At 42.1% G+C, this 22,016-nt stretch overlaps 3 protein-coding genes across 9 annotated transcripts; 2 read left to right on the forward strand and 1 right to left on the reverse strand.

Annotated features, from left to right (window-relative positions):
• Window positions 1–382: 382 nt before the first annotated feature.
• On the reverse strand, window positions 383–1,319 carry mRpL11 (mitochondrial ribosomal protein L11). The gene is made up of 3 exons (XM_031989795.2): window positions 1,088–1,319; window positions 799–988; window positions 383–723 (listed from the first exon to the last, which is right to left on the reverse strand). The coding sequence occupies exons 1-3, from the start codon at window positions 1,217–1,219 to the stop codon at window positions 461–463; spliced, it is 585 nt and encodes a 194-aa protein (XP_031845655.1). The 5' UTR covers window positions 1,220–1,319; the 3' UTR covers window positions 383–460.
• A 48-nt stretch (window positions 1,320–1,367) lies between these two features.
• LOC116432644 (RING-type E3 ubiquitin-protein ligase PPIL2) lies at window positions 1,368–3,734 on the forward strand. The gene is given in 10 exon segments (XM_076370297.1): window positions 1,368–1,551; window positions 1,643–2,009; window positions 2,068–2,233; window positions 2,304–2,452; window positions 2,523–2,646; window positions 2,705–2,716; window positions 2,719–2,849; window positions 2,912–3,063; window positions 3,134–3,469; window positions 3,564–3,734. Coding segments are annotated over 10 exon segments (1,557 nt in total). The 5' UTR covers window positions 1,368–1,519; the 3' UTR covers window positions 3,652–3,734.
• Window positions 3,735–3,846: 112 nt separating this feature from the next.
• On the forward strand, window positions 3,847–21,883 carry Pax (paxillin). Of its 7 annotated transcripts, XM_031989785.2 has the most exons (11): window positions 8,378–8,429; window positions 8,866–9,041; window positions 11,310–11,461; window positions 16,579–16,732; window positions 17,172–17,301; window positions 17,410–17,608; window positions 18,554–18,868; window positions 19,066–19,239; window positions 19,326–19,556; window positions 20,979–21,099; window positions 21,302–21,883. In XM_031989785.2, exons 2-11 carry the CDS (start codon window positions 8,954–8,956, stop codon window positions 21,445–21,447), a joined length of 1,710 nt encoding a protein of 569 aa, XP_031845645.1. In that variant the 5' UTR covers window positions 8,378–8,429; window positions 8,866–8,953; the 3' UTR covers window positions 21,448–21,883. The 7 variants fall into 7 exon arrangements, with proteins under 7 accessions (XP_031845648.1, XP_076226411.1, XP_031845643.1 ...); XM_031989788.2 differs by lacking the exons at window positions 8,378–8,429; window positions 8,866–9,041 and adding an exon at window positions 3,847–4,016; XM_031989783.2 differs by lacking the exons at window positions 8,378–8,429; window positions 8,866–9,041 and adding an exon at window positions 5,713–6,050.
• The last annotated feature ends 133 nt before the right edge of the window (window positions 21,884–22,016 follow it).

Here is a 22,016-nt window from a genome sequence, read left to right on the forward strand (position 1 = left end):
TACACCTTACTACTTAAACGACAAATATAACGAAATATAGAAATATATTTTTCATAGAGTAGCGGGGACACAGCAGTATAGGTTCGTTCAGTTGAAAAATTTTTTAATTAATTTATTATTGATTTATAAAAAAAACTTGATAATTAATGTAGTAATTCTTATAACTATTATACCTACTAACATGAGAGCTCCCGCTATCATGTCTAAGCATTCCTTATTTTAAATCTCAAAAATCGATTTTGAATGGCTAAGAAAACTTTACAGTCCATTTAAAAAAAAAAAACTCTTTCAGAAAGATCTTACTAATATTACTTAACCACTGGCAACCATAAAATGATTTTAAATGATGCATGAATGAAGGTAAAATAATATATACAACATATTTTGATAATATGTAACTATAGATCATTGTATATTTATTGACTTAAGATTTTTATTAGTTTAATATATTAAGCCCTAATTATACTGTCCTAAGTAATTTAGTTTGTTTAGATAATTCAGCTTCTTCTTTTCGAAGCCTTACATTCTCTTCTCGTTGCTTCATAAATTCTTCATATTCTACAGGATCTAATGAACGTACAACTTCAATGCCACAACTACGTGCTATACCAACAAGCATTTGACAAATTTGTTGTAAAGTCATTAATGCTAAGGGTGGATCAGTTGCTTTAATACGTGCAATTTCATATAAATGTTTAAATGTTATTTTACCAGCTATTTCGCCTGAAATATGTTTATACTCATATAAAATATTCAATGGTATCAATTTGTTTACATTATTCATACAATTCTTTATACCTTTACACATTCTTCCCTTTTCTATTCCAGCAGCATGTTTCAAAAAATATGTAGCTGGAGGATTATGTATAACTAAATCGAAAGTATTGTTCTCTTTTACTTTCACTCGACATGGAAGAGGTATACCTTGCTTAATGTTTTCTGTCCGTTGGTTAAACTCTTTACAAAAGTTTACTACATTTATATTTCTCTGTAAAAGAAAATATTCATTTATTAATTATACAGGAAATTAAATTTCTTTATACATGAAGTTTATATCATTTTATTTAAAAGTAAAGGTTTTTTTAACCTGTCCAAGTTGTGATCCAAGAGGTGGTTTGGCGGATGCCATTCCTGCAGGAATAATCACTCGCAATTTTGAAGAATGATCTACTTTTGCTGCTTTCATTGCCATTTGGCCCTTTCTCAATATTTTAGACATTTTTGTAAGCTTTTATAAAATAATTTCTGCTTTTGTTTACGTATTAAACAATATAGTACATTTGATTGCTTCGCGTTGGCGACATTGAAAGATAAATCTAGTTTCTTTGCACTGCTAATCACTGAAAATAATAATTACCCTAGATTTCTACAGTATTGCAAGATAATAGGAGTTTGCCTTTGTGTACAGTGCACACTGTACAATCCTCAGTAAAGCGTTGAAATCCGAATCGTAATTCCCGTATATGTGACTATTTTATTCAAAAGAAATTAATAAGGGGTATTACATAAAAGAGTCAAAATGGGTAAACGTCAACATCAAAAGGATAAAATGTAAGATATAAACAAATTTCATAGTGAACTATCAAAAACGTTCTGCCTTTTTTTATATCATTTTATCAACATATCTTTTTGATTCTTGTAGGTATTTAACATATACAGAATGGTCCACATTATATGGTGGGAAAAAGGCAGGAACATCTGAAGAAAATGAAGATACAACATTTCGTCGTTTACCATATGATCATTGCTGTTTATCCTTACAACCGTTTCAACATCCTTACTGCGATCCTGAAGGGAATATCTTTGAATTAGAAGCAATACTGGATTATATAAAAAGATTCAAACATAATCCTGTCACAGGAAAACCTTTAGATCCAAAGACCTTAATAAAGTTAAACTTTTGTAAAAATGCAGAAGGACAATATCATTGTCCAGTTCTTTTCAAATTATTTACTAAACATTCTCATATTGTTGCTATTAAAACAACAAGGAATGTGTTTTCATATGAGGTTTGTATTAACATAAAATTTGTTTTCAAGTACTTAATTCATTGTCAGTATTTTTTAGTCAGTGGAACAATTAAATATAAAAACGCGTAATTGGAGAGATTTAATAAGTGATGAACCTTTTGTAAGAAAGGATATCATCACAATTCAAGATCCAAATGATGCAACAAAATTTAATTTATCAACTTTTCATCACATTAAAAATAATATAAAAATGGAAGATGAAGGTAATGGTTTACATCTTATGTTTTTGAAAATATTTGTTTGTATATAGAAGAATTAATGATAAGTTTCTAGAAACTGCTAAGGAACGAAATAATCCGAATGCAAAATTAAAGACTGTATCCATGGAAACTAAGGAAATATTGGCTGAATTGGACAGAGATTACAAACAAACAGAAACCAAACTGGAAATTTCACAACCAAAAGCAGATATCTATAATGCTGTTTGTATATTAATGTTATTCAATATTATAGTTTTATCATGTGTAAAGACATAATTATATTCACTTATAGGCACATTACTCTACTGGAGCTGTTGCTGCTGGTTTTACGTCAACAGTAATGCCAACAGAAACAACACACCAAGCAGCAATTATTGCAGAAGATTTAGTACAATATGAAAGGATTAAAAAGAAAGGTAAGAATATAATATTTCCTCTATGCTTCTTGTTGAACTCGATAGTAATTTTTTTCAGGGTATGTGAGGTTACAAATTTTGGTGCTTTGAATTTGAAACTTCATTGTGATCTTGTTCCAAAAACTTGTGAAAACTTCATAAACCATTGCCAGAATGGTTACTATGATGGAACAAAATTTCATAGGTCTATACGAAATTTTATGGTACATTTATTATTTTGTTACCTAGATATTGTGAAGAATAAAGAAATTATTATAAAATTTAGATACAAAGTGGTGATCCTACAAATACTGGTAATGGAGGAACATCTATTTGGGGCAAAAAGTTTGAAGACGAATTTAAACCAAACTTGATTCATCAAGGAAGAGGAATTTTATCAATGGCAAATTCTGGTCCCAACACAAATGGATCTCAATTGTATAAATTCTATAATGTATTTCTATATATTTATAAATACTCTTTCTAATTACATTTATTTTCATTACAGTTTCATCACTTTTCGATCGTGTAGACATTTAGATCGAAAACATACTGTGTTTGGCAAAATAGTGGGTGGACTGGAAACCTTAAATGCTATCGAAAAAGTAGAAGTTGATAACAAAGATAGACCAATAGAGGATATAATTATTCAGAAGGCTCAATTTTTTGTTGATCCTTTTCAAGAAGCAGACGAACAGTTGACCGCTGAACATGCGGCTGAAGTAGTGCGGTTAGCTCAAGAAGCAGCAAAAAATAAATCTTTCAGTAAAAAGGAGAAAAATGAGTTGAAAATATACCGATCGGGTGTAGGAAAATATATCAAGATGAACAAAGATGAAGAAAAGTAATATTAAAATACATATAGAGTTACATGTATACCTACTTACATAGGTTTGCAACATGCTAGGACATTATTAACTATTTTATTTTATTTATAGAATGGAAAAGACAGAGTCCAATATTGAACCTGTGACAAAGAAGAAGAAGCTTGTGACAAATTCATTTAATGATTTTTCTTCGTGGTAAAATAATTTAAATTATTGTACAATAATTTTATCATTGTATATTTCAACTGATGCCATAAATAAAGTATTATTTGTATGTTTCTACTATTGTTGTAAATACATTATAATAAAAGAGATAAGGGGGACGTTAAGATTAAATCCCAAGTTACTATTTTCTCTAAGGGGTAGACAAGATAAATGGGAATTGTGTGTTTAAGGACCGGGTTCTCCATATTTGATGTTTGGTTTGCCAAACTCGGACGAGTTGGTTGAGAATTCGGTTTTTACGCATTTTTCCCCAGTAAATCATCGAAATTATCAAAATTTGAGCATAATTTGTGAATTCGTGTACAGAAGATCAACATATATTAAGTATGGACGATTTAGGTGAGTAACTTTAAAATTGAACGTATTAATATTAAGTTAACCTCAAATTTGAATCTTAGACTGTCAGAGTGTCGTTACACGCGTAAATATATATTTATATAATTTTTTTTCTTTTAACAGTGTACGGTATAAATGTTATTTTAATGTTTATTCCCATAAAACTGTTTATAAAAAGTAAAAAGAAGCGAGCCTATGCATTTTATTCTCTCTGTTTTATAAGTTGACAATTTTTTAGGCAGAACACTGATAAATTATCTGACAGATGTTTGCTTCCTTATAGCATGATATTTATAACTATATCCAGGAAATTATATAGCACTATTAAGTTTCCATTTAAGAGTGCAAATATATTCTATAACCTTTAATTATAAACTCGTAATCTTGCTCGCCTGTGTTTTATCCGTTAAATTGATCAGTATCACATCCCGTTACAAAATTCAAATGCACTGTTAAAATATTATAAAAACCTAAAGAAATCATCTCCATTTCATCATTGTTGCATCCTCACCCGTCTCTCTCGTTTCTCAGTTATTCCGTTCTCGTACATAGGGTACTTAATTTACATCGGGTCACAATAACATGAAATACAAATAAACATGTCATTGACAATTTCTTTAAAGTTCTGTTATCCTTTCGCGCATGTAAAACTAATTACTTGTTGAAAAACCATAAATTCAGTACAGTGAAATCATATTAGATTTATTTGTATATTTCATAAAATTTAAGTTTAATTTGAATACCCCTTAAATATACAATTAACGTCATTCGGAGGTATTAAAAACGTTGAAAAGGCACCGTACCTTCTTAATTAAATAACTTTTCGAACCTCGATGTTAGTATAAATACAACGAAGAACAAACAAAAATGATACATGTAGTTTACTTTTCCCCATACGAGTCGAGAATAAACCGATGCAAGCGCAATCAAGTACTTCGATACACTGTAATTAAAGAATACGCAGATAGATAAATAGAAAACGAAAAGCTGTTGAATGTATCGTTGAGTATTATCTTCCTCGGATAAGCGATTAAGGATTGTCATGGAGAGACGAGAGCCTGAACCGGAAGGGCTGCCTCCGGAGTACATGTAATATCGCGAACTAGTGTTTTCTGAGTTGTCATGTGCCAACGATTCCACGTATTTTTAGTGTATTTACAGCAGCGTTGTCCCTCGTGCTTTTGGCGTTGCGGGGAGAGGAGGTTCGACGGCGTGCGATTACGGGCGAGCGCCTGAAATATACTTGCACGTTTGAACTTCTCGTTTTCCCTTGGTCAAGCACGGTTCATCACGGGACAGTTGATAGTACACACGTCCATCGTTTTGTTGTATGTTAACGGCAGAATTGCTAAACCATTCGGAACAGACTAATTTCAAATTTCATTACAGTACAAGTCGTGAGAAATCTTAAAAACCACTCTCGTAATTTCTATAAGTACCGATCGGGTATCACGACTGCTTGGTAATTCTAGTGTCAAGGGATGGGGTAGTGACTGTTTAGGAAACAATTGGCCCTGTTTGAACTGCGGACCTTAAGTACCCTTTGACAGATAAAATAAAATCTTTATTGGGACGTGGCAAAAGAGACTCCTATGTAAAAAGTTATCGATCAATGGATACAATCGTTCCCAGAATAATTTGTCGGAGACCGGTATACGGGGAATCGAAGCACTCGCGTGCTCGTAATGTGTAAAATTCGCAAACGGCATTCAACAAGTGGCTGTTTGGCGTGTGCATCCCCGCCACCTATCGATCGTCTATACAGCTGAGTCGCTCGTGATAGACTGCAAAGAGAAACATTGCCGCGGTAAAACTGCTGCATAATAGTATATTCGTGCATCGCGCAGTGGATTCGTGGTTCTGCATGTGTGCGAGAAAGTTGATAAGTATCGGTGCAACAATTGATAAGTGGTGCGTGAGAAACAAAACGAAACGGGGAAATCATGGCGATGGATAGAAGTATGTACGGGAAAGTAGATCCAGGCGCTATCTATCAGCCCTACAAAATTACCGTCAAAAAGGGATTGCCTCCTGGGTGTGAGTTTCCAATCACTTACTTTTACGTTCGTTGATTTTACCGTGCTTATTTTAACCCGTTCTTGTTTTCTAAATGAGGATGTAAGAAACGAGTGGACGTTAGTAAACCGTTCCTTGTACTCGCGAATACACGCGTGCTTCTACTAACGCAAGAGAACATTCATATGCCGCTGTTTCTCGTCACCGGAATGACAGCTCGACAGAAAAGTTTCCTACTTCGGAATATAATTCGATTGATTAACACCCACAGTCCTGTTTTTATGAAACATTTATTTTTTATTATTTCTCGTCGTCGAAACGATTGGATAACAAAGTATCTTACTAGAACATTGTGTAACGTTAAACTAGTGTCAATGTTAACATTTGCGACTAGCAATCTGTAATGTATGAATATTTTTTCCTCCTACTATATACATATGCGACCTCTTTGCATGTCTAATAAGAACATTGTTCGGAATATGAATTAGAAATTAGTCTCGCGGGTCTTTCTGTGATACGAATGCGGTACATTTCTAAATAGACCTCGGACTCGCGGATCCGCGCGATAATGTGTCACAGCGGTCTTTCGAATTAAGCTCAATTGCCTGTCATAGAATTCATCCTTTTTCGTCGGTTCGCGGCTCGCGTCAAAATATTTAATAACAAACGAATCAAACGATCTTCTTACTCCTACGAGGTTTGGCAGTGGTATACTACGGATTAATTCGTAGACGTGGAATTGAACATTTTATTAGATTCAAATAAAATAGGTTCACGTTCTCGTGCATAGTAAAATTGTCAAGTTGTCCAGGATGATTCGTTAAATATTTACACTAGACGCGTAAATTCCACGGTATTGTAGTTGTTCATTCAGTGATCGGTTTAGAAATACGATAGGTTCAGCGACGCGATAACCTTTGATTCAAGTGCGAGCCGTAGCTACTCGAATGATTACTCAATTTTATTCACAAATGCTGTTCTTCCGTGAATCGCGTATCTGTACGCTTCTAGAAGCTTATAGTGCACTTGAATCACTGTCAAAATTGTATTTCTGGCATATTTTCAAAGGTTAACACGTAAATTAGTTACTTTGATACGTAACCAGCGTCGGATCGTACCGTTCATTATTTCTAAAATTACTGTAACCGTTTCCAAATTATTTTTAAGACGCCCATTTAATTCCGTCTAAACGGCTGACTCACGATGCAACGGTTCACAAGATAACTCTTTTTTTCTTTTTTTTAAAGAATACCTTTCACCTACAATGTGGGTTGCCTTGACACTAAACTTTCTGAAATAATTGTTCAAGTCATTATTTACCGACGATCTTTTTATGGAAATACGTGCTTCGAAGAATGTGACCGATCTCTGTACCCATCGAATGAAGTTCGAATTAAAAATACCCACGTATCGGTTCTCGAGTCCGCGCCATCTATCCGATAATCGTAGCGTCAGCTTCGACGCAAAGTACTGCCTTATCGATTACGGGTTTCTTCTTTATTGACGGCACTTCACTGTCAATTGTGCAAACAATGATAAATGTAAACACAACGATCCGAATCAAAGGTAAACTTCTGTTATTTACGATTATCGACGAAAGTTATATAATTTCTCCTGGAATTTTCTGTTGCTATTTATACGCTTGTGCATTCCTACGCCTCCCATCACGATGTATCGGGTCTTGAAAGCTTCTTTATGGTCGCACGGAAGCTACGCTTGTTGACAGCGCATGTCATTACATTGAAAATCATTTAGTGATCCAAGGTAAGCCTGCGTAGGTATTTCTTCTTCCTGAATCGCGCCGTGATCGATCTACGCGAGTCCATATCAGGCAGGACACCGCGTCATTCAACTTCCTACGCAGTCGAACGTAATTGCATGAATAAATTATACTTGACGTTCAAGTCCGATGGTAGATTCGATGATAAAATGTGGAATAGTAGGGTGGCAATCGAGCGAATTAACGCTAGAACGAATTATTTCATCGCTTCAAATGGAAGCGTCGTCAACGACCAGGAGTTCCCGGTTTCTCAAAGTTTCCGGAGCAGTCCTGTTTATCCTGGAACCTTGATGTACTAGCCACGCTACGTCTCTGCACAGATGTAGTTATTTTTGGGAAGTTTGTCGGCGCTTGTTCGGCGTCGGTGAAGATCTAGGTGAAAACTATATGACTATCGTATGTAAATGAAAACGCGTAACGGAGATGGAGAACGACGAAGTTGAAGTGGGGGATGTTAGAATAGGGATGGAGGAGGGAGGAGGAGATGAATTCACGTAACACAGATTCTATAGATGCAGCCTGAAAAACAACACGTGTTGCCAGTTTCATCCCATCCCGCAGCACATCCGCGGCTCCTATCGATAATCTGCTCGCTAACCCGACACTCTCTGTTCTCGCACGTGAGCAACCCCCCGTAATTTTTTCAGATCCTCCCGCGAATTAGAGTGCGGAAATACAGTGATTCGTTTCATAATCGCTGCTGCATCGTTCCCAATAATTTCATTCCGCTCTTCTATGATACACTATCTTCTTTCATTGGTTTCTCTCGAAGAAGAAAGACACTCTTCCCTTGAGCATTTATTTTTGCATTTGTTTACACCGCGGCAACACGTGCTCACGGTTTTTGGTTGTGCATAAAGTCTGTAATAAACGTAATTGGCAACAGAGCGACATTTATTTTTAACGTTTTCCCTTTGTTCGAATTGCGATCTCGACATCGCTGTTCCTCCTCTGTGTTTATAATCGGTCGTAGGGTCCACGGAAATCAGTGCTCAGTGAATTCAGGAGACGGATGGTCAAAGGCGACCGTCTCGCTGATCGTTTTGTTCTTCGCAGATACACTCGTAACTAGAACCGATCGAATCCGTTCCCGTTTTCTCCGTTTCGGCAGACTTTGATGTCACACCGTTGAAAGCTCAGTAAGATGACCGAGATTATGAGACCCGTGTCACCAATAACGCCGGTTCGCTTGGCGACCATCCAGAAACACGCACGCTGGGAACAATATATCAGTAAGTAGCTGCACTGTGCAGGTTTGTCTGTCCGGTCGTACGCTCTGCTTTTCGGGAGAAGAGACCTGAAGTACAGAAGTACTTGCACCGATGGTCGTAATATTAACGCCAGAACTACTAAGCAGCTAAAACTACCGATGCGTCATTTCCCGTGTAAAATAATGAAAACACATTTCTCCCGATTTGACCGCAACTTTCAACGTTACGCGTGCATTTTGACTCATCCGGTAATTTCTCGTTAACAGCATTAAGCAGAATCGCACGAATTCCAGCGACGATCTTACGAATCGTACTGCGACAATCGTGATCCTGTGCCCATTTACGCGAAGGTCACGTACGAGCTAGAATACTCTTACATGATTTATCGATCATATATCCCCGTTTGATGGACGGGTAATTGCTCGGAGAGTTACAGCGATCTTGCGTTACGCGTACTACGCAATATTGACGGCCGAATCGACCGTATGATTCATAAGTGTAAAATAGATTCGGGAAAGCTCCAGCAGGCTGCTTGCCAATATTGTTTCATTCAAGTGGACGGCTGCTGGTCGTTCGATAAGCTTTTTACGTGAATCCTATAAAAATGTACAACGTAAACCGACAATTCTCTCTCTCTTTCTTTCTATCTCACTAGACTTGGTTACGAGCTGCAAGTCCTGTGCAAACAATTAAACAATCGTTTGTTTACATTCGTAACAGTAAATGTTTGATCTACTTTATCGATCGAAAGATGACTCATGTTACAACGGTGGTCGACCGTTTTCAATAGTTTACTATTCCCGGTTTAATATCCCAGAGTATTAATGCAAATACATGTGAGTTAAAATACAAATATAAATAACGTGATCTTCCTTTTATTAGCATACACGTCTGCACCAGGTGCAGAAATAATATTTCGTAACTAATAGGTCTGAGAGCACAGTTACGATGACCTTAGCTTCCGTAACTTTCGTAGAACAGTGTCAGACGATCTAGAACTGTTCAGAGAATGCTTCCCATTCTACGAAGACCCATGTGCGCTTACTCGATTCGGGACTATCGTACATACACGCACATGTACACAGCCCACAAACATGTTCTGCGGCGACGATACGTTTCTCCGTAGCTCGCGCCACGGAGCCGACTAGGTTACACTTCCATCGTGAACCAGCCGTCGCGTTCCTACTTCCCTCGTTATGAGAATACTCCCTCCATGTTCCTGTTCTTTCTCCTCCTCCAGGCCAATTCGCCTCCTCCAGGTTTCTATTCTCTGGTCCCAAAGCCGGTCGCCTTACCGAGTAACTTTATTGACAATCAGTACCGTTTCACCGATCGTGCCAGACGCGTTCGCGCGCGTGCACGTGTTAATCCTTTCCGTATCCCGTGCGACACGTGACACTTTAATCGAATCGTCGAGGATTATCGTCGGGTGCTCGAACGCACGCCGTAAGGGAAAATCTAAAAGCTCGTTTCGTTTTATCGATAACACGCTTTTTCCGATCGCGCGAGCGCGTCGAATTGCCTGTGCTCGAAGTGTTGGTAAACTTATCGCCGGTTGTTCTGCGCATACATAGGCGTGAACGTTCTTTTTTCTTCTTTTTTATCGCTGATTCAGCGTCTCCTGCGCGATTCCGGGCCGGTATCTCGCGGAGGTGACAAATTAATTCCTCCTGCGTGCACGCAGAAAAATTTTAGTTCCCCGTGGGTGTCCCCCGGCCGCGGTTCCGATTCCGCCGGAAATCCGTAGAGCGGAGTTCGACGTTCTGAAAGCAGTGGGTGTGTCGTGATTTATTTTCGCGATGGAAGCAGGATGCGAGTCACAGACCCAAGTGGACAGTTTCTATGAAGTGTACAATACCGAGAAGACGGAGACGAATCTTCTCAGCCTCGGTAAATGATCCGTTCTCTTTCGTTTGCGTAACCAGGGCCACCTTTCGTGTTTACCTTGAAGCTTTACTTATCAAACGGGGCTTGCGTCATTGTTTTTTTTTTCTTTCCTCGCTTCGGGCTATCGGAACGTGTGCATTTTTCCTGTGCAACCGTGACGCCGACTCGATTCTATGTTTAAACATTTTGCAATCGCACGAACGTGCGACTACAGCGGTTCCCCCCATTGTTTAACGGGAAAGAGTTGTGAATTGTCTTTGGATGTGTAATTATCGTAACATGCGCGACAGTTGAAGTCACCGCTTTATAAAAAATTAGACGACTTGTCGCATCCGGAGAGATGACTCTTCCTCGAATCCTTGAGACCGATCGAAGATCTTAACTCCGTGTTATTGATTCCAGATGCGCTGCTGGCAGACCTGCAAAACACAGTGTCGTCAGAAGGAAATCACGTCGGTAGCAACGCGACGCCTGGTTATGGATCATTGAACGGCGCCCGAACCGCTGCGTACAGATCCTACGATAATAGAACCTCACCGCTTCCGGCGCAATCGGTATGTAGAACATGTTTACGGGCCAATTAACCTGTTAATCGTTTACGCCTACTACTGTAATAAACGTGATTTATTCAACGATAAATGTACCTATAATACGCATCGTACACACTGCTGGTGGGTATTATGACACAACTTAATCATCCAAGAATCTCCGACCAAATAACCAAGAAAGCTAGATTATCTCCAAGGATGCAGGTGAATATGAATTAACTGTCAGAATTCCAATGGGATTACCACCCCGTTTGTCTAACAAAAACAGTACAAACGGACGTTCGTCATATAATATTTCACTATCGCCACTTACGTTCCATTTCAGACTAAACTATGTTTCGTGTCATCCATGAATTTTCGTTGCGAGCGACTTGGCAACCGAGATTGTAAATTGACACGCCATTAACCGACCGTCGAGTAACAAGAAAACCCACTGTTCCCGGCTCGCGGGTTTTTCGCGTTGTCTTATCGACGGATGTCCGGAGGTGTCGCGCGGCCGTTCAAAGTGTAGCGTTCTGGGATAGATGGCGAGGGTGACACGTAGCACTCGCTGCTTCGCGGTGTTCACCAGCACCGTTTCGAATTCCGCGGTGGCCTTCGCTCGATTCTCCATAACGTCTCGAAATAGAGCGATCGGCCGAGACTCCCCCACGAAAACGTCCATCGGTATATCGCATGTATCTAGCTAACGAAAATCGCTCTCCGGTGTCTCCGCATTGATAAAACGACCGTACCTCTTATAATTTTCTTGGCAATGACGGTACCATTAAACCCACTCGAACGAAAATCATTCAACGCGCTCGGCGATTGGAAATATCCTGATTTCAGAAGGAATTGCGAACGATCGGTGTACCGGGGCGTTGTGCAAAATAGATACATTCCAGAATACACGGGCCGATGACGCAAGCGATAGTTAAAATTAGCCCCGATATTGCCTCTAAAATTGACCGGCCGAATCGCCAGCACACAAAAACTACGGGTCTGTAAAAATCAGATGCGAAGTGGGCTCGGGTTACGCGCGATGAAGCTTTCGCCTCTGCGGAACACGAATTACTTCGGAACGATCCGGCGCCGAGTTGCTTTTAACCCTTTGCGGTCAAAGGTTCTTAGAAACATAGGAAACTTTCGTCGGATGAAGTTAAATTATACATAGATTGCTTAAACAATAGAAAATAGAGGAAGTGTGTGCTGATCTCTCGCTGTTCAAATAATTAAATCGGCTGTTTGAGACTTGGTCTTCGAAATACGAGAATTTCATCTCGCCTAAATGTCGACATTCGTCGGCAAAGGGTTGAATCTTGTATATCAATAACAATGATTCGTCTGTATTGTACGGTAAACGTTAGCCGACATTTAGAAACAAAGAGAAGAGAAGAAAATACACGCTACGCTATGATACACGAGATTTGGCGCCTGCAACGTCACGTAATTTGACCTTGAGGAATTCTGAAATCCAATGGAATATCGTGCTTTTAATATTTTCATTCGGAATCGATATTTCCGTTGTGCACGATGTACAATCGTATGCTCCACAATTGACTTATTATCCCAAGTATATCGGAATTCATCCTCGGAGCCGAACGATTGCATAAACACGCGCAGTTTACTTGTTACACGGCGATTTGCAGCGGAGCCTGTCTCGCCGCGATGATTAATTGCGTCGCGGGCCAGCTCTTATCGTCGTCCATTACCGTGAATTATTCAATGATCCGAAACGGAATTGACCGATTACCAAAAATATTTTCGCAATGATAAAACGCGTGTATAAGTAAACGGGAATTTGGCTCGTTCGGAAGGACTCGGCCGCGTTAATAATATCGACGCGGTTGTTCCTAAAATGAGAAACAGACGCGAGCGAACAAACGCGAGCGGAAAGATACTAGGCAGAAGGGAAAAAAAGAAAAGGAGTGAAACGTACACAGGTGGATGTAAAAATACGCGGACGGAGGGAACGCGCGTCGCGGAGGAAGCGAGCTTCAGAGCGAATACGGGTCTCTTAACTGTTATCGATCTTGCTCCCCCGATGGAACACCTGTTACGTTCCCCCGCTGCAATATCGATTCTTTTATGCGAGCGGTATGCTCGTCTATTATTCAGGTTTTCGACGTGCCCCGGCTCGGCCAGAAAATTTCCCAGTTCGCGCGGAACGCGGGGACTCGCGCGAGCCAACTGCACAGTGGGCAATTGCCAAAACCGATACTTACTATAAAATACAACTTCATCCGAAACTTAATTGCTTCGAGCCTCCTTGCCCAATGTCTCGGCTCCATCCGCTTGTGCGTCCCCCCGTTGCACAATAACCGGCGTGTCACGGTTGCGTCCGCGTCGCGATCAACAACATCCGCGTAACAAAAGTTAATTCGAACATCTTCTGGCGAATAATATTCCCCAAATATCAGATGGTAACCGAAATAACTTCGAGTGTACGAGCAGGTTCTAATTCGAAGGATTGAATTATGATTTATTGGACGATTCCTTCGATTCTACTATTTGAAATTAGAATTTTCGATTGTTAGTTCCTATCGCAGCCGTCGAACGCTTCTGTTAAGCGAGTAGCAACGAGGCGGATTACGAAACGTTAATTAGAACTAATTCAGTTAGACCGACCGGTTGGTCGGGTCATTGCATCGATCATCGTCGCGCTACGCCCGCTCAATCTTGTTCGTGAATCATTCAACCTGCTGATTTCACCTTTAACAACTCGGGTCAACGAAGTTTCCGTCGAGGTCGCACTGTTTTTTTCCATTATTTGAAACCTCGTGAGGCGCTTCTTAAAAAATTGATAACATCTGGCGGTACGCGGTCGTCGAGAAGCGGAAAATGTTTTGCGCCTGCGAAGACATGATTTCTATGCCACTTTCGGCACGGCGGTGGTAAATACGCGTGGCGAATGTCTTTTCGAAGATCCCTGGAGCTTTGACGTATAAATAGATTTTATTGCACCCACGCGATCGCATTCGGTTCTGCCAAAAGATATAAAAGGGAAGATTGGGAAAAGAAAAGGCAGCGAGAAGATAAAGTCCCCAAGTAAATTGGAGGTTTCCGGTGCGAATATCCGAGCAAGATCGAGACGAGACGGCGTTCGCAATTTATGTGTGTCGCTTGTCCACCGGTAGGATAATAGTCTTCACGGTTTGACGAACGTTCTTGGCGTAAATCATAAAACGTGACACGTTCGCGTATCGTGGCTCTTGGAACAGTCCACGGTCTCGTGGGACGCTCGTTGCCGCCAAACTTTTCGATCCGATCGGAAATGCTGCCGATGCGTCTTCGATACTGTAACTGCCGAGCAGTCGAATTAACCGAACATCTCGATTTACTTGTATTCTGGCTCGTGTATCACCGAATCAAATTATTTAATAATTTCCTAGGGAAACATTTATATCCTTCCACTACTTGAAAGGTAGTCTCGAAATGAGTCAGTTTGACCTATTTGGTAGTTCCAGTGATAAGAAACTTCCTGCGTGAAGACTAATCAACTTCGTTTGATAAACGTTCCCTTATTTTGAAGAGTATATATCCGCAAGGTTAAAACCTCCTTTCACGGATGTGTCTTACAGTCACCGTTCCTGCTCGGAACCCAATTTTGGCTGGCGCGTTAACACGTTTAAAATGCATGGAGTGACACTAATGAAAAATGAATTTGCCGCAGCGCGATGACAGTTGAAAGTTAAGAGTTCTCATTTTCGGCTGTAAAATCTTTCAGCCCCTTCAGCGCTGTGAACGCATGCCAAACAAAAGGGAAACGCTCGGACGTCGAGCGTCTTAGCGCTGAAAGGGGTAAAAAAATCGAACAAACGCGTCCGCGAACGTCATCGAAGGTCGGGACCGTCAAGCTTTCCCTTTGATTCGGATTTAGCACGCAGCGAAACGATTGCGTGTCCGTGCGAATTCGAGGACGTTGCGCAAACTGCGCACAGTGCATCGATTCATCGGCGACGCGCACGTGCGGTGGAAACGTTAGATTTTTCTTTCATAGACGAGTTTCGAGAAAGCGGATTCGAGTGGTAGCGTCTTATGATCTAACCAGCATCATTAGGAACGTCACGAGAACAATTAGATCGGTCAAAGTCTGCGACGGTTTGCTAGTCCATCGTTCTCGCTCTTTGACCGGGAACAGTCGGAGATCAGACACTGAAGTTCGAGCGGTTTCGGCGTCTCCGGTGGATTGCAGAGTTATGGGTTTCGCGGACCGCGGGTTGTCTCGCAGTCCCCGGTGTTTATTTTTTGATCCAGCAGCCTTGAACAGTCGACCGGCATCGAGCGCGGCCGCGGTTGCGAGACTCCGCGATTCGGAGAACGGGTCCGTGAGATCCGAACCAGCCGTCCGCAGGACACAGGCTCTCGATGTACCGCGACATGTTTCTCCGGGGCGATGTGGTTCGCCTATGGATATTTTTGGATCGACAACTCACCGAGCAACCTAGTTTCCACCATCGGGACGTATCGTTGCGCCGGTTCGATCGCGAAAAAAAAATGAAAGGATAAGAGATTTTTCCTCCGCCGCGGTGCATCGTTTCCCTTCGAAGATATCGAGGTAACTGCAGCGTCCTCTTCGTTGATCGCTCGATCTCTTCAGACCTTGGACCACCGTCGAGGTCGATTCGACGCGCCCCATTCATTTCCAACTGGTCGGAGCGAGCTTAACGAATCCGAGGATTTTGCAAGAAACGCGAGAATCCGTCGACCGGCTGGCCGCAGGGGTTTCTATTAAAAGTGTATGACGCCTTGTCCCCCGCGCACTCGTCCACCCAATTGATAATGTATTTACAAAACGTCGTGCGCGTCGTGGGCACCCAGTGACATCATGCATTGAAATAATGTGCTTCTACGGGAACTTGGCAGTGCGTTCGAGGCGATTTCTTTTTCCCCATCGAGCCAACGACGCTCGAGGTGCCTATTCTTTCCCCCGTCGCGAGCGACGGTCTCGCCGCCTTCGATCCATCGGTTAATTATCGAAAACGGGATCGTCGGTTATTTTCCAACGGAAGACCGACGCTTGGTTATCTTATCGTTTGTATCGTTATTATCGGAATTATTGGTCCCCTGTTTCTGCCGTTCAGAATTGGTCGGATCGGATACCGAAGCAATCACGGACACGATCGTAATGAATTTTGTTACAGCCTACATATCAGAACCGGGAGGCCATCGAGGAGACTATCGGGAAGAGCAGCACCGGAGGGAAAATGCCCTCGCTGAACAACAATCTATCGGAGCTGGACACTCTGCTCCAAGATCTCAGCAATGCCCGTTACAACGCGCATTATCAAGAAAGAGGTCAGCATCCTATTTTCGCGGCTGATTTAGTCACCTCGCTTCACCGTGTAGTCACGATCCCCCTCCCCTTCGTTCGGTGAACAGTGAAAAGTACAATGAGACTGATCTGATTTAGTAGTGTAACCTGTTAACCGATCGATTTCCCGATTATATCGCTTTCCGTTCAAACGTAATCGAAGCGGGCGAAAACGATCGTAACGGAAAGTTCAACGAATTGATCGTCTCTCCCGGTTAACAGGTTAACGATACCGGTCTTAACGCTCGAGCGACCGAGGAACCAACGCAATCAGCATTGGGTGGATAGAATGCCCCGCCGTTAGATCATTTTTTACGCGCGAATCGATCGTCCGAGCGTCAAGAGCCAGGGAACCCGTGAACCCAAAGAAACGGGAGACCCGAGGTTTTCAAACTTATCACCCGGATATATCGATGATCGTAGAGAACCGCGTTTCCTCCGGCGGAATCAATGGCGACACTAGCCCGCTGCTTCGTTCTCCAAGCAGCATGTCTGCGTCGAGGCCCACCGTCGACTCGTTGCTCGAGGAGCTGAGCACCGCGGTGCCTAACGGGTGAGCTTCTCATTTACCATAGAAGGGCTCTGTTCGGAGACCGTCGTTGTTTTCTCGGGCCGCGAGAACCCGCCGTCGCGAGACTAACCCCGCGATTTTCCTGATCAGGGACTACTCTTCCGACGGAAGAGTCAAAGTTACCATTCAGGAAACGTCCACCGAGATTCAACCCGTCTACGATGGTTACCCCTCGAGGCACGGCTCGTTGAATAGGATGGAGGCGCAGAGAGGCTACACGAACGGCCACACAGCGAGCAATGCTACCAAGGAACTCGACGACCTTATGGCTTCCCTGTCCGACTTTAAGGTATAATAATCGTGAAAACGTTAAGTCGACGCTGGTTAGTTACTTAGAACGTATACTTTGGAAACGATCCGAGGAATTAGTAACTCTATGGGAACCACAGGTAACATCGTCTTTCACAGGATTAGGTCGGTCGAGGTTTTCGGTCCCAGGATTTTCAGTTTAGGTTTTTCAAAGTTAGTCTAAAGGGGTAGCAAAGGGGTAGGTTTTCTATTGCCACGATATCCTTCGGCTGATCGAACTGACACCTCTTCTCGTGGCCCTGAACCCTTTCACTAGCTTGCCTGAGAATCGTTACCTTCAAGGATACCTGTTGACCGACACCATTCTTCTAGAGTCGATTACGCGATACGTGGGTCCGTTTAATTGGACGCGGGTGCAATAAGCTTTTGTAATGTTTGCTTACTATTAAAAGTCACTACAGAATGAGAAAACAGCGGCGTGAAAACTACTCCTGCCCATTCTTGGCTCCCTAGGTTACCAAAATAACTTCCATTCCACCATCTACCACCAGTCGCGACCGACCGTCAGAATCCGCTTCTCCTTCTCTCCTTCTGCATGTCTCCTTTTTCTCGCCTCCGCCGATTTTCCGTGGTCCCGGTGGAGGGAAAATATAGGAGGTGGGGGTCAATACTGATCCACGAAATCTCTCAAAGCTTTCAGCCAGTCTGCAAGCTCGCCTGAGCCAATCGAGACCGGCCGGACTCGCGGCTTCCTTCGAGGATTCATCGCTTTACCGGTATCTTGACATTTTCCCCTTATCCTCGACGCATCCAACTGGGCTATTTTATTTCGCGTTCGACCGCGCCGTTGTTCCTCTTCGCCTTCTAACGCTTCTTCCTACCAGCTGTCTTCCTATCGTCCGCTTCGTATAACCAGGAATAATAAATTCTGAAAAACGACGCTAAACACACGCCCACCTTTCACAGAACATTCTACGTTTTACAGATCAATAGTGGTTCCCATCAACATCAGACAGTGACCGACTCGCCTTACGCGAAGCCGAACAAAGCTACCAAGAGCTCGCAGAGTCCGCTGCCACCCGAGGGCACGCAGACTAGGATTCACATCACCGAGACGCACACCACCCACCATTATCAACAGCAACACGGAGAGCCTTATACCCCGCAGCCAGCCACTCAACACAAACAGAATCAGTTGGATTCTATGCTAGGGAATCTTCAGGCAGACATGAGTCGTCAAGGTGTGAACACTACTCAGAAGGGATGCTGCAGCGCCTGCGAGAAGCCTATCGTGGGACAAGTAATTAACGACCAGTGGTGTTGACCGACGACCGCTCACCGACGTCACCCGGCGTCGCCGTAAAACCTCGAGTAAAATACGCGCTCCCATTTCAACGGGACGACACGAGGAGAAACCGATGCGCGCGTAGTACACGAGCTTTTACGGTACTCGGAGGATCGCGTTCGATCGACTAACGCTGAATATCTTTTTCACAGGTGATCACTGCCCTGGGGAAAACGTGGCATCCCGAACACTTCACTTGTACCCACTGCAACCAGGAGCTAGGCACGAGGAACTTCTTCGAGAGGGAAGGTCAACCGTACTGCGAGTCGGATTACCACAATCTGTTTTCTCCTCGCTGCGCCTACTGCAACGGCCCCATCTTGGATGTAAGATCTTAGAGACCCTGGTGGTTGTCGAGAGTCTCTTCCTCGAATTAGTCGACCGCTGTCACCGTTCTCCGAACTATTTTCAGAAATGCGTAACCGCCCTGGAGAAAACTTGGCATACGGAACACTTCTTCTGCGCCCAGTGCGGCAAACAATTCGGCGAGGAAGGGTTCCATGAGCGGGACGGGAAGCCGTACTGCAGGGAGGACTACTTCGACATGTTCGCGCCGAAATGCGGCGGCTGTAACCGCGCCATCATGGAGAACTATATATCCGCGCTGAACAGTCAATGGCACCCCGACTGTTTCGTTTGCAGGGTAGGTGTTCGTTGGTCAGAGGACTAAAACACGACGTGTGCCTTTTTGTTTGCAGCAACGCTTCGGGGTTTCCTCGTACGCCGACGGAGTACCTGGAATTGATAGAGTTCCATTAGATCAGGGGATTTTTAGGCTTTCACTGGCCGGCATTGTACGGTTCTTGCCGTTGAGGATTTCAAGTGTGAACCGTGGCTTTTATTGACAAGATAATTACAAGATAATTACAATACCAGGAAAATATCGGAGTAACTTTTCCTGGGCGTACAGCTTACGCCTGAAAGCCTCAACAGTAAGGACGCATATCGGAAATGTAGACTCATGTCCTGTGAAAATTACAGGATTGCAAGAAACCGGTGTCCGGAAAGTCGTTTTACGCCATGGAGGGCAAACCTGTTTGCCCGAAATGCGTTGGAGTCGACGACGAAGAGGAAGAGGAGGAGGAGGAAGCATAAACGACGCGAAACCCGTGTCGCGTTGCTTCCATTTCTTATGTGAAATGCCCTATTGTCCCCCTATGATTATATATGTCGCCAAGCTCTATCGATGCGGAGCTTGGCATGCCTCCACCCCCCCCCCCGGCTCCCCATTTTCTCAACAGGTGTTTAGGCAATGCAACGGAGAAACGCACCGACGAGGCTTCGTCGTCGTATATTCCGCTTCGAAACGTTCATTGATTTCATATTGCAGACACAGAAGTATCCACACACAACATATATACACACAACATATATAGATGTACAGTACACAAACGCGTAACAGTTTAGGGCATGCATCGAGGCTCGATAGTGTTCTGTCCGCGAGATTTCATCGGATACACGAATTCTAAATCAGATTCAGATTATACATATGTTCTTTATCTAGTCTAGAGGATTAATATTGATTAATAATGATCGATCGTGAAAGCTCTGATAGCAGTTTCTAGTATTGTATGACAAATAAAAATAAATTGAAAACAAAAAAAAAACGAAAAAAGAAAACAAAAACACACACAACACAAAAGAATCAACAGATACAGACTCTGGCGCTGTGTCTGCCATATGTCTTCGTTGAGGAGAGGTGTGTGGCAGGACGCGAGCGTTTCGTGTCGTTTCGATGCTTAAAATTATGGGAGAATACTATCGTAAACGTGGTTACTGGATTTGATTGAAGACGTTTTCTATATCGATATAGGATAGAAGGGTATTCGATTTTTTACGAGGGATATTTAATTTATCACGGAGGCATTTGCCACCTGTGACTCGTATGTGTACTGGTCATGGTGTATTTTTATGCCGTGGGTCATTCTCTTGCCGAGTCATTCGTGATAAAATAAGCAACCAATATTTGTTTACTATCCATTGTTATGGTTACGTCCAATGACTCCGCGTATTTTTTTTTTAAGAAACCCTCGGTTCACGTACATCTTTTTGTTTTAATTCGCAGGACTGTAGACAAAAATTTCAAGGAGGCTCATTTTTCGATCACGAAGGCCTACCGTATTGCGAGACACACTATCATGCCAAGAGAGGTTCCCTATGCGCGGGATGTCATAAACCAATTACAGGTTTCCATGCATTCAATCGTATTTATAATGATTTTAACCTGTTAAAACTATTGAAAACGAGTCGACTCTCGTCGTTAACATTCGGAATTGATATGCTGTTCTTGTTTATCCGTATTTTCATCGTCGGAAATTCAGTTAGATAACAGGTTAATGTCCTTGAACTTGAACGGTATCAGAATACTAATAAGCGTCGTTGTTCCAGGTCGTTGCATAACCGCTATGTTCCGGAAATTCCATCCACAACACTTCGTGTGCGCGTTCTGTCTGAAACAGCTAAACAAAGGTACCTTCAAAGAACAAAACGACAAACCCTATTGTCACGGGTGTTTCGACAAGTTGTTCGGTTAGGAATTTTTAGAAAAGTATTCATAATTGTAACATAATGAATAACGACAAACAATGGACTGTTTCGCTTGGTACTATTTACAATTTTATGGACTACTCGCGTATGTTCTCGCGTATAGAGCATGCAATCGCTTTAGTCGTTTTAAGGTATAACATGTACTTTATCGATATAAGCTTGACGTTATGACACGAAACAGTCCCTTGAGATTCTTATGAACAGCGACGTTCGATATGGTGCGACTATGCAATTAATGTATCACGTATCGTTTATTTGTTCTCTCTTATCGCAAACGATAAGGTATTAAGGTATTTACAGTCATCGTTACACTTCCAATGTCCTTAATAAGGGCTCAGCTACTAATATTTTTAGGAGCATTTTATATCAGGTACTTTACATTGACCATATTGTCTAAGGATTAATAAAGGGTGCTAATTAGTAGCTTGTTTTTACTAATAACGTATCCGTTAAATAATATGTCAGAATGAAATAGCTGCCATATGGTGAAATTGTTTCACGGTATGATTAACAACCGCAACTCTTTTGTTAAATACATTTTTACAAAGTATATATA

Source organism: Nomia melanderi, chromosome 8 (genome assembly GCF_051020985.1).
Source record: "Nomia melanderi isolate GNS246 chromosome 8, iyNomMela1, whole genome shotgun sequence".
NCBI classification, from domain to species: Eukaryota; Metazoa; Arthropoda; class Insecta; order Hymenoptera; family Halictidae; genus Nomia; species Nomia melanderi.